Below are 22,292 nucleotides of genomic sequence, written 5' to 3' on the forward strand. Positions count from 1 at the left end.
GGACGGACCGTCGACCTCTGACCGACGAGGAAGCTCAGGTCCAGAAAGGGGACAGTCTCTTTGTCCGAGGTCATGCACGCATTTCCTGTTCGCGCTGGGGCAAGACCGAGTGTCCCGGCGCACCGCGCAGACCGGGTGGGCATGTGCGCCAACCCGCAGAGGAGCGTCTCCTTCGCTGCCGGCGGGGACTCGGGCCCCCCTTCTCGCTTCCTGCGTGCCGGGGCCCAAGGCCAGCCAGCGAGAGTGCAGGCAGGGCGCGGCGGACGGCGGGGGTCCCGGCTGTATCCGGGACTGTCCCCAGCGAGGCCTCGCCTTTGTCCCGGGCCTCAGGTGGGAGGTCAGGCGGGCGTGGCTGCGACCACTAAACCCAATCTCTCGAACTGTAACCAAAAGTAAAACAGCGAGGGGAGCGGGGCCTCCGGCCTGTCGGGTGGCCGGCGTGGACGTGGCTCTCGGCTTTGGCTAGTGGCTCATCGCAAGCTCGTAGTCACCCCGAGACCACGTCCGCAGCGGCGCCTGGGCTGCCCGGCCACCCGGGGGCTTTTGTGCAGAGGCTGCGCGTCCCGGTAGCTCGGGGTTGCGGGTCGAGAAGGCCCCGCCTCGGCCTCGCCTGCTACCCAAACCAAGTTTCCCGGCGGGAGCGGCTGCCTGTCCCCCCAGCCCGGATCAGCCGCGCGGCAGCCCCCGCCAGCGAGCACACCTGTGGCCCCGCGCCTGCGCCCTTTGTTTCCCGGTTTTTAAAAAGCATCCGAGGAACAGCCTCAGTGTCTCGGTGGCAGAGCGCGGGCGCAGGGTCTTGCGCTCTGAGCGGGATAGCGCGGGCAGGGGCCCGTGGCGGGGAGGCTCCGCGTACCATCCCGGCCGGCCCGCGATGCTGGGGGCGCCCTGGGAAGAGGGCGGGGTCTGCCTCTCAGAATCATCCGGGAAACCCAGGTTGGGGAGAGGGAGGTCAATCGGGTGCGGGTGGAGAAAGATAATGAACGTACATTTACCCGGTCCCCGGAGCCGGACTCTCCCACGTGAGCCGTGAGAATTTTGCGGCTCTCACCCCCCTTTCCCGCCCCCTGCAAGTCCTTCCCTTGTAGGGCTTCGGGGGAAGAGGCCTGAGTTCCAGAACTTTGTCGACCTAGCCTTGTGGCCTTAGGCTGGGGAGGAGCAAACTGAATACACTCCAGGGGTTTTTTGTTTTGCCAGCAGTTTTGGGGGCCGGGACGGACTACTCGACTTGCAACCTGCTTTCTGCTTCGATTTATTCATTTCTTTATCTTCCCGGAGCACTTTGAAAATTTATTTTCTCTTTTTGAGCTAGCAAAGAATTGTCTCAATCTTGGAGCTCTTTCTTTAATGAACAAAATGCACCTGGGGGTTTCCAGGAAAAAATACGCCAAACCATTAGGGAGACTGGGGAGAAATTTTTGCTCGTTTACACTTTGGTTTTTAAGTTTGTTTGAAAAGTTGGCCAACCATTTAAATCTGAAACTTTACTTTTCCCTCCCAGTCTTGCAGTATTTGGAAAGCACATGCTTTTGAATCCACACATTTAAATCCAAGTTAGAATTTGCAAGGTTGCTTCTTTCCTGCATTTATGAACCAGGTGGTTTTTTTGGTTTTTTTGTTCCTTTTTTTTTTTTGAATATGCTTCTGTTATCTTAGCGTCCCTATGTTTTAAGTTGACAATAAACATGGCTGTTAATGGAATATTTCACTCCCTTGACTTCTTGTAGAAGTAAATTTGTAATTAATATCTGGGTTAATGACCTGCATAAAGATACCCGGTTTATAAGGATGCTTCACCGAACGTTAAATTTGGGCGAGGCTTGATGTTTTCTCCTAGTATAGCATCATTTCTTGTGTTCGGTTTTTCCAACCTAAAGGCTGTTGATAAACCTGTCAAGTTTTAACATCTCCCCGGGAAGGGGAAAGAGACTCTAGTGAAAAGTGACCTAACTCGGAGGGAGGTTGTTTTTCTGCGCGTTGCTGTCGAGCTGCCAAGGGCCGCGGGGCGGCAGGCTGGGGGCTTGAGTCAGCATGTGGCCGGCGTTCTTTCTGGATCCAGGTACTGGAGTTTCCCCAGGCCTGTCCCGGCCTGCGCTTGTGCTACTTGCCCTTAGAAACGAAGCGTTGTCACAATACACAGTAGCCCGCAAACGCTGAGGTCTGCATTTTAAAATAAGGACGACTGACTGGAGAGGGTCGGTGTCCGCACCGCACCTGTTTTCCTAGGGTTTTTAGCGTCTTGTGTGGAAGGATTTGTTTGGCCCTGGCACGCACTTGGCAGAAGCAGGATGGCAGCTCTGACTCGACTGCCCTCTGCTAAGTGAATGATGATGAAGGATTTTAAAAGCACTTTTCTGACCGAAAGTTTTTCTAAATAGAGGTGTTTTGTTTTTAAAGCGACAAAACCAAAAAAAAAAAAAAAAAAAAAACCCCTAAAAAACCAGTATGAAAACGACTGGTTGCATCTAAACTCCTTTATTTCTAAAACTCCCACTTTATTGGCTGAATCAGATTGGTGATTTTTTTTAATGATCAATGTGTGCATTTAGCCCTTCCCTAAATAAGCTAATTTGAGTGTGTACAGAGCCCAAATCTTATTTTTCCTTTGAAAGTGACTTTACAGCCTCTTGCCTTTGTCCTTTATTTAGTAACACTTGTCACTGTTTAGGACCGGATATTTCTCACTCTGATTATCCCTCGTTCCCCCACCTGTCTTTTGTGTCTTTGTTTTACCCTGCATGGGATCTGCAACGACTTTATTTACCTTCTTCCGCTGCTTTTCTTGATATTTTAAAGTTTGGTACATGTTTCATGCTTGATAATTTAAGATGTTTATTTTTGAAAATTTAAACTTTGGATTTTTCTTGTATGAGATGCTATATTGTTTTCAATGATGGCAGAATTACACTGGTCTTATTCCTGTAGTTAAAAGAAATTACAAATCTGTAGTGAAATTTGGTGGCCAAGTGACAAAGTCCCCCAGTTAGATCTTCCGCTGATCAAAGTGTGGAATTCGTAGGAGGCTTACAAACCAAATACAGTCACTAAGCTTCAGAAATATGTGCATAAAATGGTAATGCTTACATTTCTCCAGAACTCTTGATTTCCAAAGCGGAATATGTGTGATCACTATCTGATACCTATTTTAAAGTTTGCTTTAAACTACCTTTTAAAAGAAGCCTGTTTCTCAGCATGAAGTTAAACAGGCGCATTTACATTTAATTTTAGAGTGGAAGGGGGTCCTGAGGAGGACAGAAACCTCACTTTTCCACTTTAGAGACAAATTAAGACTTGCCCCAAGTCCCGGAGTCCACCATGGCCGAGCTGGCATGAGAATCAGGGGCTCCTCCCTCTGCCCTCTGGCATCCTGTGCGTTTAGACCATGTACTTGTGTATGAGACTGGACAGCCCTGTACTTACAGGATGAAAGTACCTCAAGTCCATGTATTCATTCATTCATTCAGCCAATATTTCCTGAGCATCTGCTGTGTGTTAGATGTCGGGGAGATTCAAAGGTGAAAATACAGAGACTTCTGGAAGGGAGCAGATGCTCTTTAGAGGAAGATAAGTACATGAGTACTATAATACAAACGGGTAATGCACAGGAGCGGTGCCCACGACTCAGAGGCTTCGTAAGGGGACAAGATAACATCTGTAGTGGCGGCACCAGTAAGACTTTATTATAAAAGAAGTGGTGTTGACTTGGACTTTGGAGAATTTCATTTGGTAAAGAGAGTGGGCAGAGAGTGCACCTGGAGGAGAGAAGAGCATGAGAAAAGTGTGAGAAGTGGAAAAGCAGGTGCAACTTCAAGGCCTAGAGAGTGGTCTCCTTTTGGAGCATTCGCTTAAGTGGGGAAACAGTGAGACGGAAGGAGGAAGGACGGGCTGGGGCCAGAACCTGGGAGATCTCGAATCACGGTGGTGGGTTAGGGTTAGGCACAGGGGAACCCTTGCAGGTCTCATCCGAGCCAGTGAAGGTCTCCTTTGAAGGAGCAGAGAGATAAGACCGACGCAGGAAGCCATAGGATTGTTGCTGTGGCCAGCAGTGTGTGGGAGGGGTTGCCTTAAGGAAGCAGTTATACCAGTGAAGGAGGGAGGTGAAAGTCTGGTCGAGGTTGGTGGCAGTGGGACAGGAGGTAGATGTGATGGAGTGACAGCTTCAGCTCAGAACTGGATCAGAGAGGCAAGGGAGAGTGAGAAAACAGGCTTAGAGTTGGCTGACTCAGAATGGTTATTCCAAATATTTTTCTGGGAAACGATGGCAAAGTAAGATTCAGTGTAGCTTAATATATGGCAGTAGTAACACTTACATAGTGACTAAGTTTGAGTAGGTTATATATTTTATACAAACATCAGATCTAGTGGTTAATAATAGTTACCATTGCCTGGCCAACACCCTCCATGTGCCAAGTATATTGTTATCTCAAGCCTCACAACAAAATTCCCATTTCACAGGTGGGGAAACTGAGGTTAAAAGAGTTAGATGACTTGGCTTAGGTCAAGCAGCTAAGTTAGTAATTGAGCTGCATTTGAATCCAGTATACCACGATGGTGCAAGAAAAGATCTAACTTTAGTTATTAGAATTCACCTCTTCTTGTAAACTCTTCTATCCAATAGGAGTTTTTACTTCTTTTTAAATTGTTGCATTCCTGGGAAATATTTCATAGCCATTGTGTTCTTGCATTCACACTCCTGTAGAGTTTCCATCTGCTGAGGAATGAAGGACAGTGGGATGCTGCGTTAAGCCTGCTGAATGTCAGGCACATCTACAGAGCAGCTTCCAGCAAGTAGTTAATCTTTTCTGTAAACATGGGCGTAATTTCATTGTCGTCCAGGCGCCTGAAATGTCTTGGGAAAGACAAAAAAGTGCTGATGCCTCCACGCTAACATCTTTGGGTGGAGCTGAGGAGGGCTTGGGTGTGTCTCGGGGAGTGTTAACTCAGCCCTCAGCCAGCCAGTCTTTCCAGACTTTTCAAAGGTTCTGGAAGAAGCGCCTCAGTCCCGAGGCCTTGGTGCCTGGGGCCCTGCTGCCCCGCCCTTTGCTTTTTCTCCGGCTCCCTCTGGCCCTCCTGGGAAAATGGGCAGGGGTGGTTCTGATGTTGAAGCCACTGCCCCACGGACCCCAAGCCTCAGCATGCCATAAAATGCCAGGGCAGTCCCATCACGTGCACCTTACCACCAGCACCTTGGGCTAGGAGGAGGGTCCAGGACCTTCAGAGACCTCAGGAATGTGAAGTCTGCATTTCATGAAAATGAGGACACCAGAGTGAGAGGCTGCAGGCCGTAGGTCTGAGTTTTTTGCCTGGAATTCAAATGTGTGACATGCAAACGTAATATCGTAAGGTACCTGAAAAAAATTAAAAAGGAGTTGGCCTCTTGGTGGATAACCAGATAACTTGTAAACGATTTTTTTTAGGCATCAGAATGAATGTAAGTTTTCACATAGGGAAGGAATTCAAAACAGAAATCCCTGTTTTGGCCTTGAATTTGTAAGGGTCAAATATTCATCCCCATTTAATAAAGGAAAGGAAAGCATCTTTTTCTGAATTTTCTAATCCCTTCAAAAAGATGTCTTTCACGGAGTTAAAATGTATCTCTGTCTTTGAATTGTCTCAAACTTTTTTTTAGGTTTCGTAGATAATTTTAGGAATTAAAAATTACCTGAGAAAGTCTCAAATGCCTCACACTTAATACCCAATCATCATTTCTTCTTCTTTCCTTTTTTTCACTTCTCACTCCACCTCCAGTGTGCTTGCAGGATATCCTTAAAATTGTGAACTGGGTGAACTGCAAAATCATGAACTGGGGTGAAAAACACAAAATGAAAAATAAAAGCAAAATCTAAGAATCATATCACAACAGCAGCTTCCCCTGTACGAACGATCTCTCAGCGAGGATTTAGTTTCTGCCGGGCTTTACAGACCTCACTGGCTGCTTCTCTCAACATCAGGCCAGCCCCGAGAGGTGACTGGGTTCCTGCAGAAACCCTAGGCCCCGCGAGTCTACTAACTTGCTCCGAGTCACAGGCTGTCCAGCCAGAAGTGGCTGAGAACGGGGTGGACCCCAAACTCTTTATGAAGTTAATGATCTGTGATCAGGTTGCCCTCCCCGGCCCCCACCCAAGCCACCAAAAACTGTGAAAATAGCAAACATGGAAAGGCAGTGGAACTTTTATTAGAGTACCGCTTCCAAAGCTCCTGGGTGAGGACAAGATGAAGGTCCAGAGGAGGCCTTCTTCCTAAAATTGATAGAGAAAACTTTTTTTTTTTTTTGGCGGTACGCGGGCCTCTCACTGCTGTGGCCTCTCCCGTTGCGGAGCACCGGCTCCGGACGCGCAGGCTCAGCGGCCATGGCTCACGGGCCCAGCCGCTCCGCGGCATGTGGGATCTTCCCAGACCGGGGCACGAACCGTGTCCCCTGCATCGGCTGGCGGACTCTCAACCACTGCGCCACCAGGGAAGCCCCCCCTTTTTTTCCCACTATTGGTGGGGAATTGGGGTGCAGTAGATGCGCTACCTGATTGAGCTTTGGAAATCAGGGTAATGAGTAGTAATATCTTCATATCAGTCTTCGATTTGCCTTTGTTTTTCTTCTACTTTCCTAAACCAAACAAACATACGTTAAGGACCTTCTGGGTGAGGAACTCTGTGCTGTTAGGTGCACGTAGGAGCCGAAAGTGACTAAGGTGTGAGACTTTGCTCTCCAGGTGTGGGCAGACAGGTGTGTAAATAATTCGTTCAGAAGGAGGGCAGAGATGTGCCAGGAAAACTCTGTGGAGGCGGAAGCACTTGGTGTGTAACTTCTGATACGTGACATTTCCACTGATGTGTTTAGTGAGTCTTGGAGGTAGGGTATTGTCCTTAAATGAAGATGTAAATTTTTTTTTTTTTACAAACTCCATGGATGTTTTTCTTTTTACTTAAGATCTTTTAAAGAAACTCAAAATAACGTATGGAACATGTTTGAAACATTGTAAGGAGCTCAGCAGATAGGTTTTAGATCAATATGAATGCAAATAAGTTTTAAGATCAGTAGTAATGCATTACATAATTATCATCATTTCCATCAAGTCTTCATTGACTTTTTCCAAGGTCATTATTCCATGAATCCGAATACACGTGAGACATAATTTCCGGCACACATCCAGGACCTTATGTTGATGGAATGAACCAAAAGAAGAGAGAGAGAGTGGGGGAGAGAGAGAGAGAAGGGGCAAAGGAAAGAGGAAGGAAGGAAAGAAGGAACCCAATGGGAGAGAAAGTATTGGGTTGGCCAAAAAGTTCCTTCTGGTTTTTCCATAGACTCTTACGAACTGTTTGGCCAACCCAGTGTATATACAAAAATAAATCCAGAGTTACGTGGCACCGGCCAAGTGTCTAATGAACAGAATAGATGATTATAAAATGACTTTCATAAAGCAAGGAGAGTAACTATTAATAAATATCTTGTAATGCTTCAAGACTCTCTTCAAAGTATTTGTCTTGTATTTTTGTCTATAATATTCTTGGGAAAAGTGTGAAACTAGTGGCTTCACAGTTAATTTTGGGGTCTTATTTTTTTAAGAAAAGACTGTTATTTGGAGGTAGTAAAATAAAACATCGGAAGCTCTTTAATACTGTTCACACGTTCATGTGGCCCAGACCATGTTTTCCTTTTAGCCTCTGATGAAGGGATCTTTATGTAAACTGTTGGAACCCTTACTTGTTTAAACAAGTTTTAGAATGAATTTTCAAAAAAAGTGTAGTCAGGTTCTTTGTTGTACGAATAATTTGTCTTTGTAAGTTTGAAAATAAGAGAAGATTTCAGAAAGGTTAAAGACTTTTAAGGACAAATGTTATATTTTCAAGGCCAGCTATTAATTTTAGTTTAGAAGTCAATATTTTTTGATTGATTTGACCCAAACGAACTTTCTTTTCTTTCTTTCTTTTTTTTTTGCATGACTTCTTTCATCTTCCATGACACGGAAATGGGACTTAAAAATTGAACTCTGACCTCGTTAGTTCAATTCCTAACATGGCTTAAAATCTCTGCACCCCTAATACCAATACGTAGCAGTGTTGAAAATTTCTTTGAGGCTAGGGATTTTTAAAGTCCTTATATGCTTGTTAAATAAGTATTTATTTTAAAATGATTTCTTCCGCTATGATGGAATTTTGCATTTTCCCAAATTGCACTGTGTGAAGAGGAAACTTCATTACCTTTACACAGAACATAGACTTCTAGATTATTTTCAGTAGGAGGAGTGAGTTTAGTGGTCTCATAAAATAAAGTTACAGATCAAAGGAGCTAAGGAAATCTTAGCTAGCACCTAGCCCAAAAGATGAGAAAACTGAGATCTAGAATATTTCTGAGGTAAACGACAAAAGACCTAAAATTATGTGAAAAAATATGATTTTTGACATAAAAAGTTCTGAATGACACACAACATGCCCGTGTTCCCTGAAGCATGCTCTCCTGGCTCTCCTGCTGAAGGGTCCAGCCCTGCACAGCATCTGAGTGAGTGTCTAGTGAGTCGAAATCCTCTCCACGGACACTTCCTTCTTGATTTAAGTACAGTCATTTCTGTGTGGATCCTTCACTGGGCGGGGACAAGCAAGCTGAAATGTGAAGGTGGATTCTCTTTTCTCATCAATAAACCTCAGGGGCCTGAGTTGTCCTTCCACCTGCTCGATTTGATGGTCTGTTTCCCAAGGATGTTCAGACTGAAGTGAGATGCTTACAGATGACAAACGGGACATGTAGATCTTACTTTAAGGACCAGACACAGTCTTGAAAAGTTGTGCCTAAGGAAATTTGGTTAATTAGATCATACTTTCCTACAGACAAATCACAATACCAAAGATTCTTCATTACATTGTTCTAACACTTTAGCTTTTCTTTCTTTTTACTTTTAGAAAGATTAGATTTTTGTGAAGACGGTTGTTAATCTATTCCTAAAATGCCAAGGCAAACACATAGGGTTTTAGTGGCTATCAAGGGCATGTATGGTGAACATAGGCCTGTTGGTGAAGCATGAATAATTCTTTCCAGTATCATTAACAGCATATGAAGTTACCGTTTTGGTGTTTTTTTGTTTTTGTTTTTTTTTACCTTTTTGTTTTTTAAGTGCAAGTCCACCAATATTTTAAGCCAGCGTTTAATTGCCTCACCTCTTTTTCCTTAGTTCATTTCTAAGTGTCATGTAACTAACTACTCTAGTAGTTGGGTAAAAAGAGCCGAAGAGTTTCATATTTTGTTGGCAAATGAATTTAGTGTCATAAATTCATTTTTAAAAGACTTGTGTATACACTTTGGAACTTTCATTCACAAGTGAGTTTGGCCTCTCTGCTTCTTTTTTATTTTTTGTACATTTTTATCCTGGAATAATTTTAGGATTATAGAAAAGCTGCAGAGAGAGAGGGAGTTCTCCTACACCTCACCCAGTTTCCCCATCTCCCTCTGTCTTAGCACTCACTGTGTTAGTTTTTACAGTAGCGCACGTTATTAAATCATTTCAGAAACTCTTGGCTTCCCACTGTGCTAAGAGAGAGCCCTTTCCCTTGTATGCAAGGGACTTGCATTCTCTGTGGGAATCACCCTCTGAACCCAACTGCTGACCAGAATTACTAAATGTTTCAGAAGAAAGGGCCTCTCATGCCCCTTCATCAAAGAAAACAAATCTAATTACACAGGACCTCCCTAATTACTTACCCATCCTAGACTTCTCAGTGATGTTTCTGTATTTCTCCCTTTGTCTCTCTTTTTTCTTTTTTCCCTTTGTCTCTTGAATTTCTTTCCTCCCTGTTATAATGGGTGCATTTTGGAAAGTGTTCTAAGTCAAGTGGAATTTTGCACAAGTTTTGACAACGGATGGAGTCCTGTTAACATCTCAGCAGTCCGAGAAGTGTGCCAGGTTTCCGGTCTGATTCTGAGTGGCAGGCAGAGAAGGGCAGCATTCATGCGGGGGGGGCGTGTGTGTGTGCGGTGCCCTGGTGTTGATGGGTGGGCAGTGCCAGGGCCTGCCTGGAGGAGCTGCGGCCTCACCTGGCACTGGTTCCCAGGAGAGCTGGTTTCTCACCCACATACTTTCAGCCAGGGCTGGCTTGCAGGGAAGCCTGGCCGGCAGAGAGAGAAAGCGCCTGTCCGATGTGAAATGAGGCGGAATCAAGGGGCAGTGGGAGGAGTTTCCCACATTCTTGTGACTTTACCCTATCTCTGCCTAGTACAGCCTGTGCTTTTCAAACGTTTTTTTTTAAACAGTGAAATTCTTTCTTCATTATTTATTTATTTAAAAAATTTATTTATTGGGACTTCCCTGGTGGCACAGGGCTTAAGACTCTGAGCTCCCAATGCAGGGGGCCTGGGTTCGATCCCTGGTCAGGGAACTAGATCCCACAAGCATGCCACAACTAAGACCTGGCGCAAATAAATAAATAAAATAAAAATTAGAAAAAAAATTGTATTTATTTATTTTTGGCTGCTTTGGGTCTTTGTTGCTGCGCGTGGGCTTTCTCTAGTTGCGGAGCACGGGCTCGGTAGTTGCGGCTCGAGGGCTCTAGAGCACAGGCTCGGTAGTTGTGGTGCACGGGTTTAGTTGCTCCGCCGCATGTGGGATCTTCCTGGACCAGGACTCGAAGGCCCCCAGGATCCGTGTCTCCTGCATTGGCAGGCGGATTCTTAACCACTGCGCCACCAGGGAAGTCCGGAAATTCTTTCTTTAAAACGCACACAGACACCCTTCCCGACACAGACACACATAAAAGAAAGTTCAGTACATTGAACAGGCGTCTGTTTTATCTGAAAGCTCAAGCCGGCCTGGCTGGTAGCTCAGAAGCCCTGGAGGAACTCAGCTTTCTTGTAGGACATTCATAAGACCTTTCCTGAACGTTAATAATTTAATGTGCTTTAAATCTCTCTTAAACTAAGCCGTAGCGGGCTGTGCTGTAGCATAATGTATCCTGGCAAATTAAAAAGTAAGACTTGTTTTATGATAGATTACTCTTTTTACTTGTATCTGGAGCAAACTGAATTTCTGTAATCTCTTTCTTTAAAATGTAGAATATCTACAACATTCTTCTTAAATACCACGGTCGTTTTAAGGTTTCTGCTGCCTGTCTTCCAGAATAGCGCTACATTTGATATACACATGTGGGTGAGCATCATTGTACAGGATAATATTCTGGGGTCATCCTGAAAGGAAAAGTGGCTTCTTTTTGCATTAAAGATATTTAAATTTCCCATCACTTTCTTTACCCCATCCTTCCTTTACCATTATCAGCTTTTTCTGGTTGCAGAAAATATTTTTGCAGAATAAGCTTTTCTTTCGTCTCCTACAATTGTCCTCAGCCAGACTGGTCAAAGAAACCCTGCAGCTCTGGGTCTGATGCCACCTTTCCCAGGACTGGTGATGGCATTGATGTGGGATGAAGGGAGAGGGGTGACAGAGAAGATGCTGGAAATGTGTTTTCACAACTCAAAAGGATATTTCTGGATTAGATTTTATACCAGAAAAAAAAAAAACAAAAAAACTTGGTGTGAAGGTTAGTACAATTTGAAAAAGTTCTGTAGATTAGAAAATAGTATTCCATCATTTTTAAATGTCTTGCTTTTGGTAATTGTACTGTGGTTATATAATGGAATGGCTTTGTTCTTAGGAAATACATGCTGGAATATTTTGGGATAAAGAAGCGTGATTGTTCTCAAATGGCTCAGAAAAATGTATATATACTATACATAGATATACACACATACAGGGGGGAGGGGAACAAAGAGACATGGCCAATGTGAACAATTGGGCAGTCTGGGTGAAGGGCCTACTGAAGTGTTTTTGTCTTGTTTTTGCAGCTGTTTTGAAAGTTTAAAATGAGTTCAAAATTGAAAAAAAATTTTCATATTTTCTTTCTTTGTGTTTGCTCATCAGTCAAACCGGAACGATGTCCAGGCAGAACCAGAACACCATCCAGGAGCTTCTGCAGAACTGCTCGGATTGTTTGATGCGGGCCGAGCTGATCGTGCAGCCGGTAAGCTTTCTTTTTCTCCTAAAGTACTGTCCACACCTGATTTTGTACCTGGTTTTGCTCCTGGTTAACTTAGACTCAGAGCCCTGACCTGTGCATTCTCTCCCCGCCCTCCTAGTGTTTAGAGATGCTTTTTCTCAAAACAGACGAGAGCGGGATGTCTATCTTCCTAACTTACTTGCAATGTTGGCTTAACAATGGGAACCAGTTTTCACATAGTTTTTTTCCCAACAAATATTTACACTACGGATTAACACCCTTTTGGAATTGCAACAACCTGTTGTCATTTCTCTGATTTTGTAATGCTTTCTTTTCCTAGAGGTGCAACCTGACATGTTTATGTCACTGGATTGTCATGGGTTGTGATGTACACCATCAATTGAATGTCTTTTTTCAGGAAAATTTACCATCTTGTGAGAACAATTCTACATGAGAAACATTACAAAATATGAATAAATAAGCAACTGAAAATTGAGGGGAAATGGTAACATTCGTGAAAGCTCACAGTATTTCTTGATGTTACAGAGATAACTTAGGATCTTATTGAAACAGGCTTAGAAGGCACGAGACCCATGATATTTTCCAAGTATCCGTCACCCAGCTCCCCACAAAGGTGGCCATCTCACTAAGTATCACCCATCATGAAAACCAGGAAATTGATTGGCTCAATACAATTAACTAGACAGCTTTCTTTTTAAGAACCAAAAAGTTATCTCCCACAAGTTGCAGGAAGAGCTCAGTTTGTGTGTAAAAAAGACCTCATCTGGGGGCTTCCCTGGTGGCGCAGAGGTGGAGGGTCTGCCTGCCGATGCGGGGGACGCGGGTTTGTGCCCCAATCCGGGAGGATCCCACATGCCGCAGAGCGGCTGGGTCCGTGAGCCATGGCCACTGGGCCTGCGCTTCCAGAGCTTGTGCTCCGCAGCGGGAGAGGCCACAGCGGTGAGAGGCCTGCGTACCAGAAAAAAAAAAAAAAGACCTCATCTGGTACAGTGTTCTTATCACAGTGAAATTACAGTTAGATGAGTGTCCTGTGAAAATAAGAAAGATAGGCATTTAACACTGAAGTAAGAGAAAGGTCAGCACTCTGTGAATATGCTTTTAAAGGGGTCTGAAAATTTAAAATATAGGCTACAAATTTTGCTTCATGAATCTCCCTAATTTACCTCCCTATTTCAAATTAATAAGACAACTTTCAGTTAGAGACTTTTTGCACTTCCGTGGAACGGGGCAGGGGACTTAAATATTTAAGTTTATAGCGGAAGCTTTTGCTTCTAGTAATACGCGTGAAGCTTTTCTCTCCAGTATTATGTGTTTCCTTCATGTGACTTCTTTCTTGTAGGAACTGAAGTACGGAGATGGGATACAGCTGGCGCAGAGCAGAGAACTGGACGAGTGTTTTGCCCAGGCCAACGATCAGATGGAAATTACCGATAGCTTGATTAGAGAGATGCGGCAGATGGGCCAGCCCTGTGATGTTTATCAGAAAAGGTATTGCCCACAGAGCGAGCGTGGTGCCCGCAGGCCTCGTGGAGTTGCACTCAATCCCCTGACCCAGGTCTTCCCTGAAGAAAGCACAGATATTCCCCAGAAAGGGCTCCCTTGCTTGGTATTAGAGCTTAATGTGTCTCTAATACAAATTGACCAAACCCACTACCTTCATCTGTCGTGGAATCACAAAGCTGCCATGCGAAGAACTAAACAGACCTGCCCAAGAGGGCGTGCTTCTTTTGAAGAGTGAGTTTGCTCTGAGACGTTCACTGTGCTTCCACTTAGGGGGCAGCAAAGACCTTTGGCACAGCGATTGACTTTGAAGAGTCTAAAATTAAGTCCAGCTCAGTTTAATGCATACAGAAATGAGACTCACAGAGTTGAAAATGCCGTTTAAAGCAGAGGTGTGTAGTCTGATTTTGAGATCACACTACCCAGGGCGCATGGTCCTAGGAAATTCCCAGGGTGGAACTTGTGAGAAGGTACAGGATGCTGCCAGGTTGGGCAAAGGCAGTTACACTTGCTGTGATGCTTTAGGCTTGGAGCATCAGAATATTTAAGGCTTTGCATGTGATCAAGAAAAAAAAAAATCTATGAGTAAAACATTTGTGATCTCTGTACTGACACTGAGGGGGCCGATTGGCCAGGACATGTTTCATGGGCTGTTTTCCGGCAGTGGTGTGATTGTTTTCCTTTCCTTTCAGACTGCTGCAGCTCCAGGAGCAAATGCGAGCCCTTTACAAAGCCATCAGTGTCCCTCGAGGCCGAAGGGCCAGCTCCAAGGGAGGTGGAGGGTACACCTGCCAGAGTGGCTCCGGGTGGGATGAAGTCACCAAGCGCCTCACCAGCGAATGTCTGGGGTGGATGCGGCAGCAGAGGGTAAGCGGCTTCCGGTGGGAGGAGGTTGGTCCTCAGAGATCGTGGCCAGGTGTGCAGACCTGGCGGGATGGGGGTCGGGACATCAGCTGGCAGCAACCACGTGCTGTTTTCGGCATTTCCTCATATTCTTTTACTTTGAAATAAGTGAAAATTCAGGGATTTTTTTCTTCCCCGTGTGGCTTAGGGAACCAGCCTCATTGCTTTATAGTCGTACTTTATCACGTAGGTAGTATTTAACACGTATCACTGAATTGCTAGATGGTGAAAATCTAGTTCTCACCGTTCACAGCTGGAAGATCTGTTATGGTAGTTCATGCGCCAAAAAACTTCATCGCTGAGCTCTTCAGGTGTTACTGAGAGGTGCTTAAGAGAAAAAAAGCGAACATTGTGGAGGTTCATTTAAAATATTAACAAATTGGAGGAGCTGGACACGCAGTAAAACTGGACCTTCTGGTTTGGTCTCGTTGGTTGCCTAACCTTATTATATTTTTGAAGTGTCAGCTGTCTTGTGCAATCATGACATCACTTCTGTGGGAGAGAAGTGAAATACTGGCATCAGAGGTGCTGAGCCTTTCCCTAGCACTGGAGTTTCTACAAAGGATGTTTCAGTGCTAATTATTGGTTTGTTGTTTTATGTAGTAATTATGTGCCGTAATGAATGTAGATGGGAATTTTGTAATGAAAACGCGATCCTGATGAGCTGTCCTTCTCGTGAGGAGGCGGGCGTGTTAGAATGATCAGTTGTGCAGAGATGCGGTTGTCGTTGTTGGAGAGAGTGGTTTCATTACTTGTTGTTGGGCCAATTTAGCAGTGGTTCTGAAGTTTCTCAGCCACTTAAAGATTTTTGTAGGTGTTCTTTGGCACGTGTGAAGACTTATGCAGCTAAACATGCATGTGTGCATTCCTTCATTCAGTTAACCTTTTCTCCCACGTATTATAAAGACTTTATAGCGCTTACAAGAAGGTGGGGTTTGTAGAGGAGGAGAGTCAGTTGTAATCCCAGAAACCTAAATACAAACCTATTTGCATGTTTCCCAAGCCCCTTCTAATCTTTGAACACACATTTCTGGAACATTTACTATGTTTTGGCAGCATGCCAGAAAATGAGGTTCAAAGCTTATGTCCCACAGCCCTGAAAAGGAATATTATTGAAGAAAACAAGATACATACAGCCAAATGCTAAATTTTTCTGCATGAGCTATGCTAAAACCCTGCTCAGATGGGAGTGGGGGAGGGCTGGCACTCCCGTCCCTGCGGAATGGAGCCAGGAGAGAAGGCTGGGCCAGGCTCATGGGGCTTGGACTGCATGGGGAGGGTCAGTGACCAGTGACAGACGTTAGGTGAAACAGCCTTTGAACCAGATTACTTATGAAACGGCAAATTCCCTCATTTCTTCTTAGTCACTCTGACAGTTCTAGAACATGACAGCTCATAATTTGTCATTTTCTGTATTCATGTTGGGTGTAGCCTTGTAAGAATCTTTTGTAGCTCAGCATTTTAAAATTTTGGAAAACGGCATTATCACGTGGACGCAGTTTTCTGTCATGGCGGGTGGTGGGGAGAGGGGGTGGGGTGCACCCCTCTTACAGATGCAACTGATGAGCCGCTGCTTTTCAGATCAGGTAGCCCCCAGGGTTTCAAAGGGATTAAAAGCAGTTTTATCACTTGCTGCTTGTTTGCTCTAGCGTTCCTCTTATCCCTTCTTTCCCTAAGCATAGCCTGCATTCTTCCTCTCACTCCCAGGGGACTGAGCTGTAGGGCCAGCTGATAAGGGAGAAGTGTCCCCAGAGGCACAGTCCTTACGCAGTCACACAGCTCCTGGGCCAGGGTTGTGTTTCCCTGATTTGTGTTTCTGCTGATGGATGGGGCAGATACTGTACACCTGGCTGGTAATGAGAGGTGGGTTCGGGAGCCTGGTCATCTCATTAATTTCCCAGTGTACTCGCTTGTTTCTGCTTTAAAGTCGAAATGAGCCACGGGAGAGAAAGGTCAGAGTCCTGGGTAACTTGCAGTTGTCTGGTGGCTGCCCTTTCTGAAGGCTCGCCAAGTACATGAGAACATGGATGTGGCTTAGAACAATGTGTGTAATGTTCTTGCTGCAATACCAGTCTGGAATGTTTGCCCTCAGCATGTCCGAGAGATGACACAGGTGATTTGGAAATTTACATGAGCTCACGCAAAAGGAAGACAATAGACTCGCCACAGTACGAATCTTGTGAAATAATATGTCTGATTCTTACTGTGTGGCATTCTTAAATTGAAGTAGTGGAGACTCAAATTAGAAAGTTAGATTTCATTTTTAAAAAGCTAACATAAATCCACCATCTTCATATTGCCCACATTCATTGAAATGAAGGCATTGGGTATATATTGTAACTTCTCTTTGAAATGGGTCATAGGGAGTTTTGCATCCCGAAAGGCAATGCTAAATTCTGGATTTAAAGAGTCAAAAATCACATTGCTCAACACAATTTAAAGAAATAAACAATGAAAACTTCTCTTGGGTCAACTGTTTAGCTTGGGAAGTAGTACCTGACTGAGCTTAATGAACTATTATTAATGCACATTTAAAAATAACTGAATATTGAAACGTCTATCAGTATCTTATAACATTGTATCATACGTAGGTGCGCACCCACAGCTGTATATACACACAGGCCACTTGCATGTGCACAGGTAGATTTTTAGAGGACACGATCTAGGTTTTAAGGATCTCATTTTGGATTCATCTCTCCTCAGCCCATCTTGAGCTAGGGACACATAAGTTGAGGGGACCTCCAGCTTATTACTGAGTTGGGCAGCCCTCCCTAGCTTTTTGGGAATTCCAAGCCTTTACAATTTTTTTTCATTTCAAAAATATTGACTGTTTACAGCTTCAGTTGTATCTCAGTGGAAGCTCTGTATGTCCCTGTGTATGTACCCGACCCCTGATGATGCTGTAGGTGAGGGGGGTCAGACATTGAAGGGCCCGCTCTCTCTCCCTTGGCAGGCGGAGATGGACATGATAACCTGGGGCGTGGACCTGGCCTCGGTGGAACAGCACATCAGCAGCCACAGGACCATCCACAACGCCATCGGGGACTACCGCTGGCAGCTGGACAAGATTAAAGCCGACCTGGTACTTTGGAACATTGTAGAGTCTTCCAAGAGTGTACTGAAGGATGCTGTAGTTAGTTGATCCCAGGCAGTTTGGGCTGAAACATGAGTCTGGGATTTCTTCCCCAACAGACTGGAACATTTTTTTTTAATCTTGGCATTTTTTTTTTAATTGAAGTATAGTTGATTTACAGTGTTGTCTTAGTTTCAGGTGTACAGCAAAATGATTCAGTTATACATACATAGATATCTTCTTTTTCAGATTCTTTTCCCTTATAGGTTACAAAATATTCAGCATAGTTCCCTGTGCTATACAGTAGGTCCTTGTTGGTTATCTATTTTATATCTAGTAATGTGTATCTGTTAATCCCAAACTGCTAATTTATCCTTCCCTAGAAATTTTTAAAAATCCCATTTCATAAATGGGGATGTGGAATCAGAAAGACCGACTAGGGATCGCGCTAACCCTCCAGGACTAAACACACACACACACACACACTCGTTTATGCCACTGGTACATGCATGTTCTGAGGGGTGGTAGTTCTCTTCTGCACAAAGCAGACCGTCTCTTCAAATAGAGAAAATGCGACAATCCTCTAGTTTTATTTTGGTGAATCCTCGGTGCAGTCCTTGGTGAAGCCTTTCCTATGTGGTAATTAAACTGTATTTCTAATAAGGAAATCGTGTCTCATCCTGACATTTTTCCTTTGCTGAAAGGACTGACTTGAAGCTGGGTCCAAGATTACAGCCTAAAATATTCATCTGATTTTAAGTACCTGGCCACCCGATCTCTACACTTTAAATCACTGACTTTTTAAGAATTGAAGTATAGTTGATTTACAATGTTGGGTTAATTTCTGCTGTACAGCAAAGTGACTCAGTTACACACATATATATATACATTCTTTTCCATATTCTTTTCCATTACGGGTTATCACAAAATGTTGAATATAGTTCCCTGTGCTCTATAGTAGGACCTTGTTTATCCATGCTGTATATACTAGTTTGCATCTGCTAATCCCAAACTCCCCCTCCAGCCCTCTCCCACCCCTCTCCCTCTTGGCAACCACAAGTCTGTTCTCTATGTCTGTGGGTCTGTTTCAGTTTCATTGATAAGTTCATTTGTGCCATTTAAATCACTGACTTTTGGGGCTTCCCTGGTGGCGCAGTGGTTGACAGTCCGCCTGCCGATGCAGGGGACGCGGGTTCGTGCCCCGGTCTGGGAGGATCCCGCATGCCGCGGAGCGGCTGGGCCCGTGAGCCATGGCCGCTGAGCCTGCGCGTCCGGAGCCTGTGCTCCGCAACGGGAGAGGCCGCAGCAGTGAGGGGCCCGCGTATCGCAAAAAAAAAAAAAAAAAAAAAGTAAATCACTGACTTTTGTACGTGGCCCGGAGATGCTCATCCCCATTTTTTCCACCTTTTTTTTATTTTTTTTGCCTACTTTTGTCTACCTGAGTATCTGATCAGATCTCTCCCTCTTTTCTCTAAGATCTGAGGAGTCCTAAATGATATTTTCAAACTTTTAAAAGTTTGTTTAACAGTGATTCTTTAAGCGACAGTGATGAGCCCTTTCCTTTTAGAGATGCCACCACCAGGCCAGTGAGGTTTGCCTCTAGATCAACTGAGAAAGGTCCCTGTGGGTGAAAGATTTCATAGAGCAAATTCTTCTTTCCACCAGGGAATCTGAAGTTAGTATGTATTTGACAGAAGGAGATTTAGAAGGGCTGTTCTCTCTATATAAACCCTCAAGGGGAATTAAATAATTACTCACTGTTGGTCTTCTTCTAGCGTGAAAAATCTGCAATCTACCAGTTGGAGGAGGAGTATGAAAACCTGCTGGTAAGATGACTTATTTCTGAAGGCTCTGTGTTCAGTGCAATTCGGTTGTATAAATGTGGACCTGGGGATAAAGCACCTGCTTGGCGTTATCCCTAAGGACCCAGGAAGTGCCTGGAAGTGTACCAAGGGGCTTATAGATGCTGATTTTATTTCTACTGCTGTGTTCCCTTTAGAAGGAAATTTGAAAAGAATTTTTTTCTGAAGACAGTACTTAGTTTTTGCAAGTTTAAGTGTCACATAATTAGCACTTGTTAAGTACTTGCAGTTAAAGCCATAAAGCTTTTCCACTTGTGAACTGTAGCCTTTTTAGGAAGTATAAGCAAAAGTAAGACTTGTTTTCCTTAGAGAGAGGTTTATCAGACCATCATCACCATTTTATGACAAACTGAATCAATTACTTGACTCATAAGGAGAGATATGTCCATTCTTCTGCCTATTTGTGTCACCCTGTCTTCCCTTTTCCAGTATTTCCTTGTTGGCAGTGATACTATTTAAATAACATGGCCAGTGGTGACACAACTATTTTCCAAGATGATGGCCCCTTGACTTTTGGGGATGTGGGAGAGGGCAGAAAAAGCTTGATTTATCTTTTTTAATAATCTGTTTTCTCTATATAATCTAAAACTAATTATTGAAGCCAAACACCAGTGTCTGAATCAAGACCCTTCTGGATTAGGCTATTTCTTTGAATCTAAAATTGACCCCTTACTCATCCTAAGTCTGGGTGAGTCCTTTTCACCTACCAGCTGATCAGGGAATGCAAAAGATGAACATTTGACCAATTCTTGGGATTTTTGTTGGTAAAAGGGATCACCGAGGGTTTATCTGTGAAATCTGCAGGGAGCATCATTCATTTGCATATTGTTGTCCTAACGCTGCTTTGACCTTCCTGTGCAGAAAATATCCTTTGAGAGGATGGACCACCTGCGACAGCTGCAGAACATCATTCAGGCCACGTCCCAAGAGATCATGTGGATCAATGATTGTGAAGAGGAGGAACTGCTGTACGACTGGAGCGACAGGAACACCAACATCGCTCAGAAGCAGGAGGCCTTCTCTGTAAGCCCCGGGGGTCGTGCGGTGCTGATGAAAGCACTTGTGATCGTTTAATCGGCCACCTGTGATGCAGCCTCAGTGGGGTGGTCGTGAAAAACCATTCCTTTCTGAAGGCTTTTCCGTGACCTAAGAGAGGCAGTTCAGGGCTTAGCATCTCAGAAGACAGCAGACGGGGTGAGATTGGTTCGGTCAGACATCCTCGAGTGTGTGTACCGCAGAGTGTGGTGGCTTAGAACCGAGAATTAGAAAATCTCAGTATGTGTTGTAGCTCTGTCCCTTCACCTGGGTGAATTCAGACAAGCCGTGTCACCAGTCCGGCCTCAGCTGCTTACTGGATGATCTCAGACATCCTTTCTGGTCTTAAAAATGCTAAGGTTCTTGAGGAACACGTAATGCAGTTCTTTGACATTGTTCATTTCCAAAATGCAGTTTTGTGTTTGACTTCCTTTAACAATGGCGGGGGGGATGGAAGGCTGCCGGTGACTTGTTCTACAGGACTTGTTTTTCTTTTATTCGCAGATACGCATGAGTCAGCTGGAAGTTAAGGAAAAAGAGCTCAATAAGCTTAAACAAGAAAGTGACCAACTTGTCCTCAGTCAGCATCCGGCTTCAGACAAAATCGAGGTGGGCTTCGTGAGATTTATATTCTTATCAGGGGAAAATAGGGGACCCTTTTCAAAAAATAAGACTATACAGATGAGCGGTTCTGACCCAGCATAAAGCCGTGACAAGTTGATTTTATCAATACCCTAGACCGGGGGTTGGCAAGCTTTTTCTGGAAAGGACCAAATAATAAATATTTTAGACAGGCAGGCCATTTGGTCTCTGTTGAAATTAACTCTGCCATTGTAGTGTGAAAGCAGCCATAGCAACATGTAGATGAACGGTTGTGGCCGTGCGCCAGTGAAACTTTATTTATAAATGCAGGTGGTGGCCCGGATGTGGCCCTTGGGCTGTAGTTTGCTGACCTCTGCCCTAGACTGCCATCTCTGGGCTGTGCTCAAGGCTGACATTAGCTGGTAGCACTGGTATGACCATTTTGATTGTTTAAAAAAATCCAGATATTTCCGTATCAGTTGGTAAGCATCACTGCCTTCGTCCCCCACAGGCCCTCTTCATGGCAGGTACCTTTGTAACTGAAAGTAGGGGCGGTCCAGCTATTTGCTGCTCAAAAGCTAACAAAGGGGCTTCCCTGGTGGCGCAGTGGTTGAGAGTCTGCCTGCCGATGCAGGGGACACGGGTTCGTGCCCCGGTCCGGGAAGATCCCACATGCCACGGAGCGGCTGGGCCCGTGAGCCATGGCCGCTGAGCCTGCGTGTCTGGAGCCTGTGCTCCACAACGGGAGAGGCCACAACAGTGAGAGGCCTGCGTACCGCAAAAAAAAAAAAAAAAAGCTAAGAAAGAGGCAAGGTTGGTGGAAAGGAAAGTGTCCTTTATTTTGGATGCCGGCAACCTGTCCAAAGGCCACCTCCCCCCACTTAACAATCAGGGGCCAAGAGCTTTTATCGATGCGGGTTGGGGGCTACCTGTCGAAACAGCACAGTCAGCTCTGACAGTCATCTTAAAATTTGTCGTGCCGTGGTCTGATCAGCGTCATCTTGATTGTTTTAAGTGCAGTTAGTCTTTAGTTCGAGGATCGGTTTGTCCCCATTTCTTTGAGGCCAGTTCTTAGAACTGTGGCAGCTTATGTCATGGCTACAGTCTGGTCATCATGTAGTTCACTTCTTCCACCTGGTGTGGGTTTCAGTCTCTATTAGACAGCTCACAGGATATTGTTCAGAATATTATCTATAGCCCTTGAGGAGGAACTAAAGGTCCTTGACTAAGCTTAATGAACAAACTATTGTTATTTAGTCTTGTTGGACTGTTCCTTTGTTTCTGCATTTTCTCACTTCTCTGATTAAACTTATTCTTTGGCTAAAGTTTTTTCACAGACAGAA

General features: G+C 44.6%; 1 protein-coding gene across 5 annotated transcripts in view; it reads left to right on the forward strand.

The window, feature by feature from the left end:
* The window catches only part of DSP (desmoplakin), a 99,030-nt gene that overhangs the window by 57,136 nt on the left and 19,602 nt on the right, over nt 1–22,292 (forward strand). For 4 of the 5 annotated variants that reach the window (XM_067751945.1, XM_067751946.1, XM_067751944.1 and 1 more), the window contains 7 exons: nt 11,898–11,997; nt 13,334–13,482; nt 14,187–14,361; nt 17,351–17,479; nt 19,246–19,296; nt 20,194–20,355; nt 20,872–20,976. In XM_067751945.1, the coding sequence (XP_067608046.1) occupies nt 11,911–11,997; nt 13,334–13,482; nt 14,187–14,361; nt 17,351–17,479; nt 19,246–19,296; nt 20,194–20,355; nt 20,872–20,976 (858 nt within the window). In that variant the 5' untranslated portion in view covers nt 11,898–11,910. Of the gene's footprint in view, nt 1–14; nt 39–11,897; nt 11,998–13,333; nt 13,483–14,186; nt 14,362–17,350; nt 17,480–19,245; nt 19,297–20,193; nt 20,356–20,871; nt 20,977–22,292 lie in introns of those variants that run through there. The other variant, XM_067751947.1, reaches the window with a different exon arrangement.

Source organism: Pseudorca crassidens, chromosome 10, assembly GCF_039906515.1.
Source record: "Pseudorca crassidens isolate mPseCra1 chromosome 10, mPseCra1.hap1, whole genome shotgun sequence".
NCBI lineage: Eukaryota > Metazoa > Chordata > Mammalia > Artiodactyla > Delphinidae > Pseudorca > Pseudorca crassidens.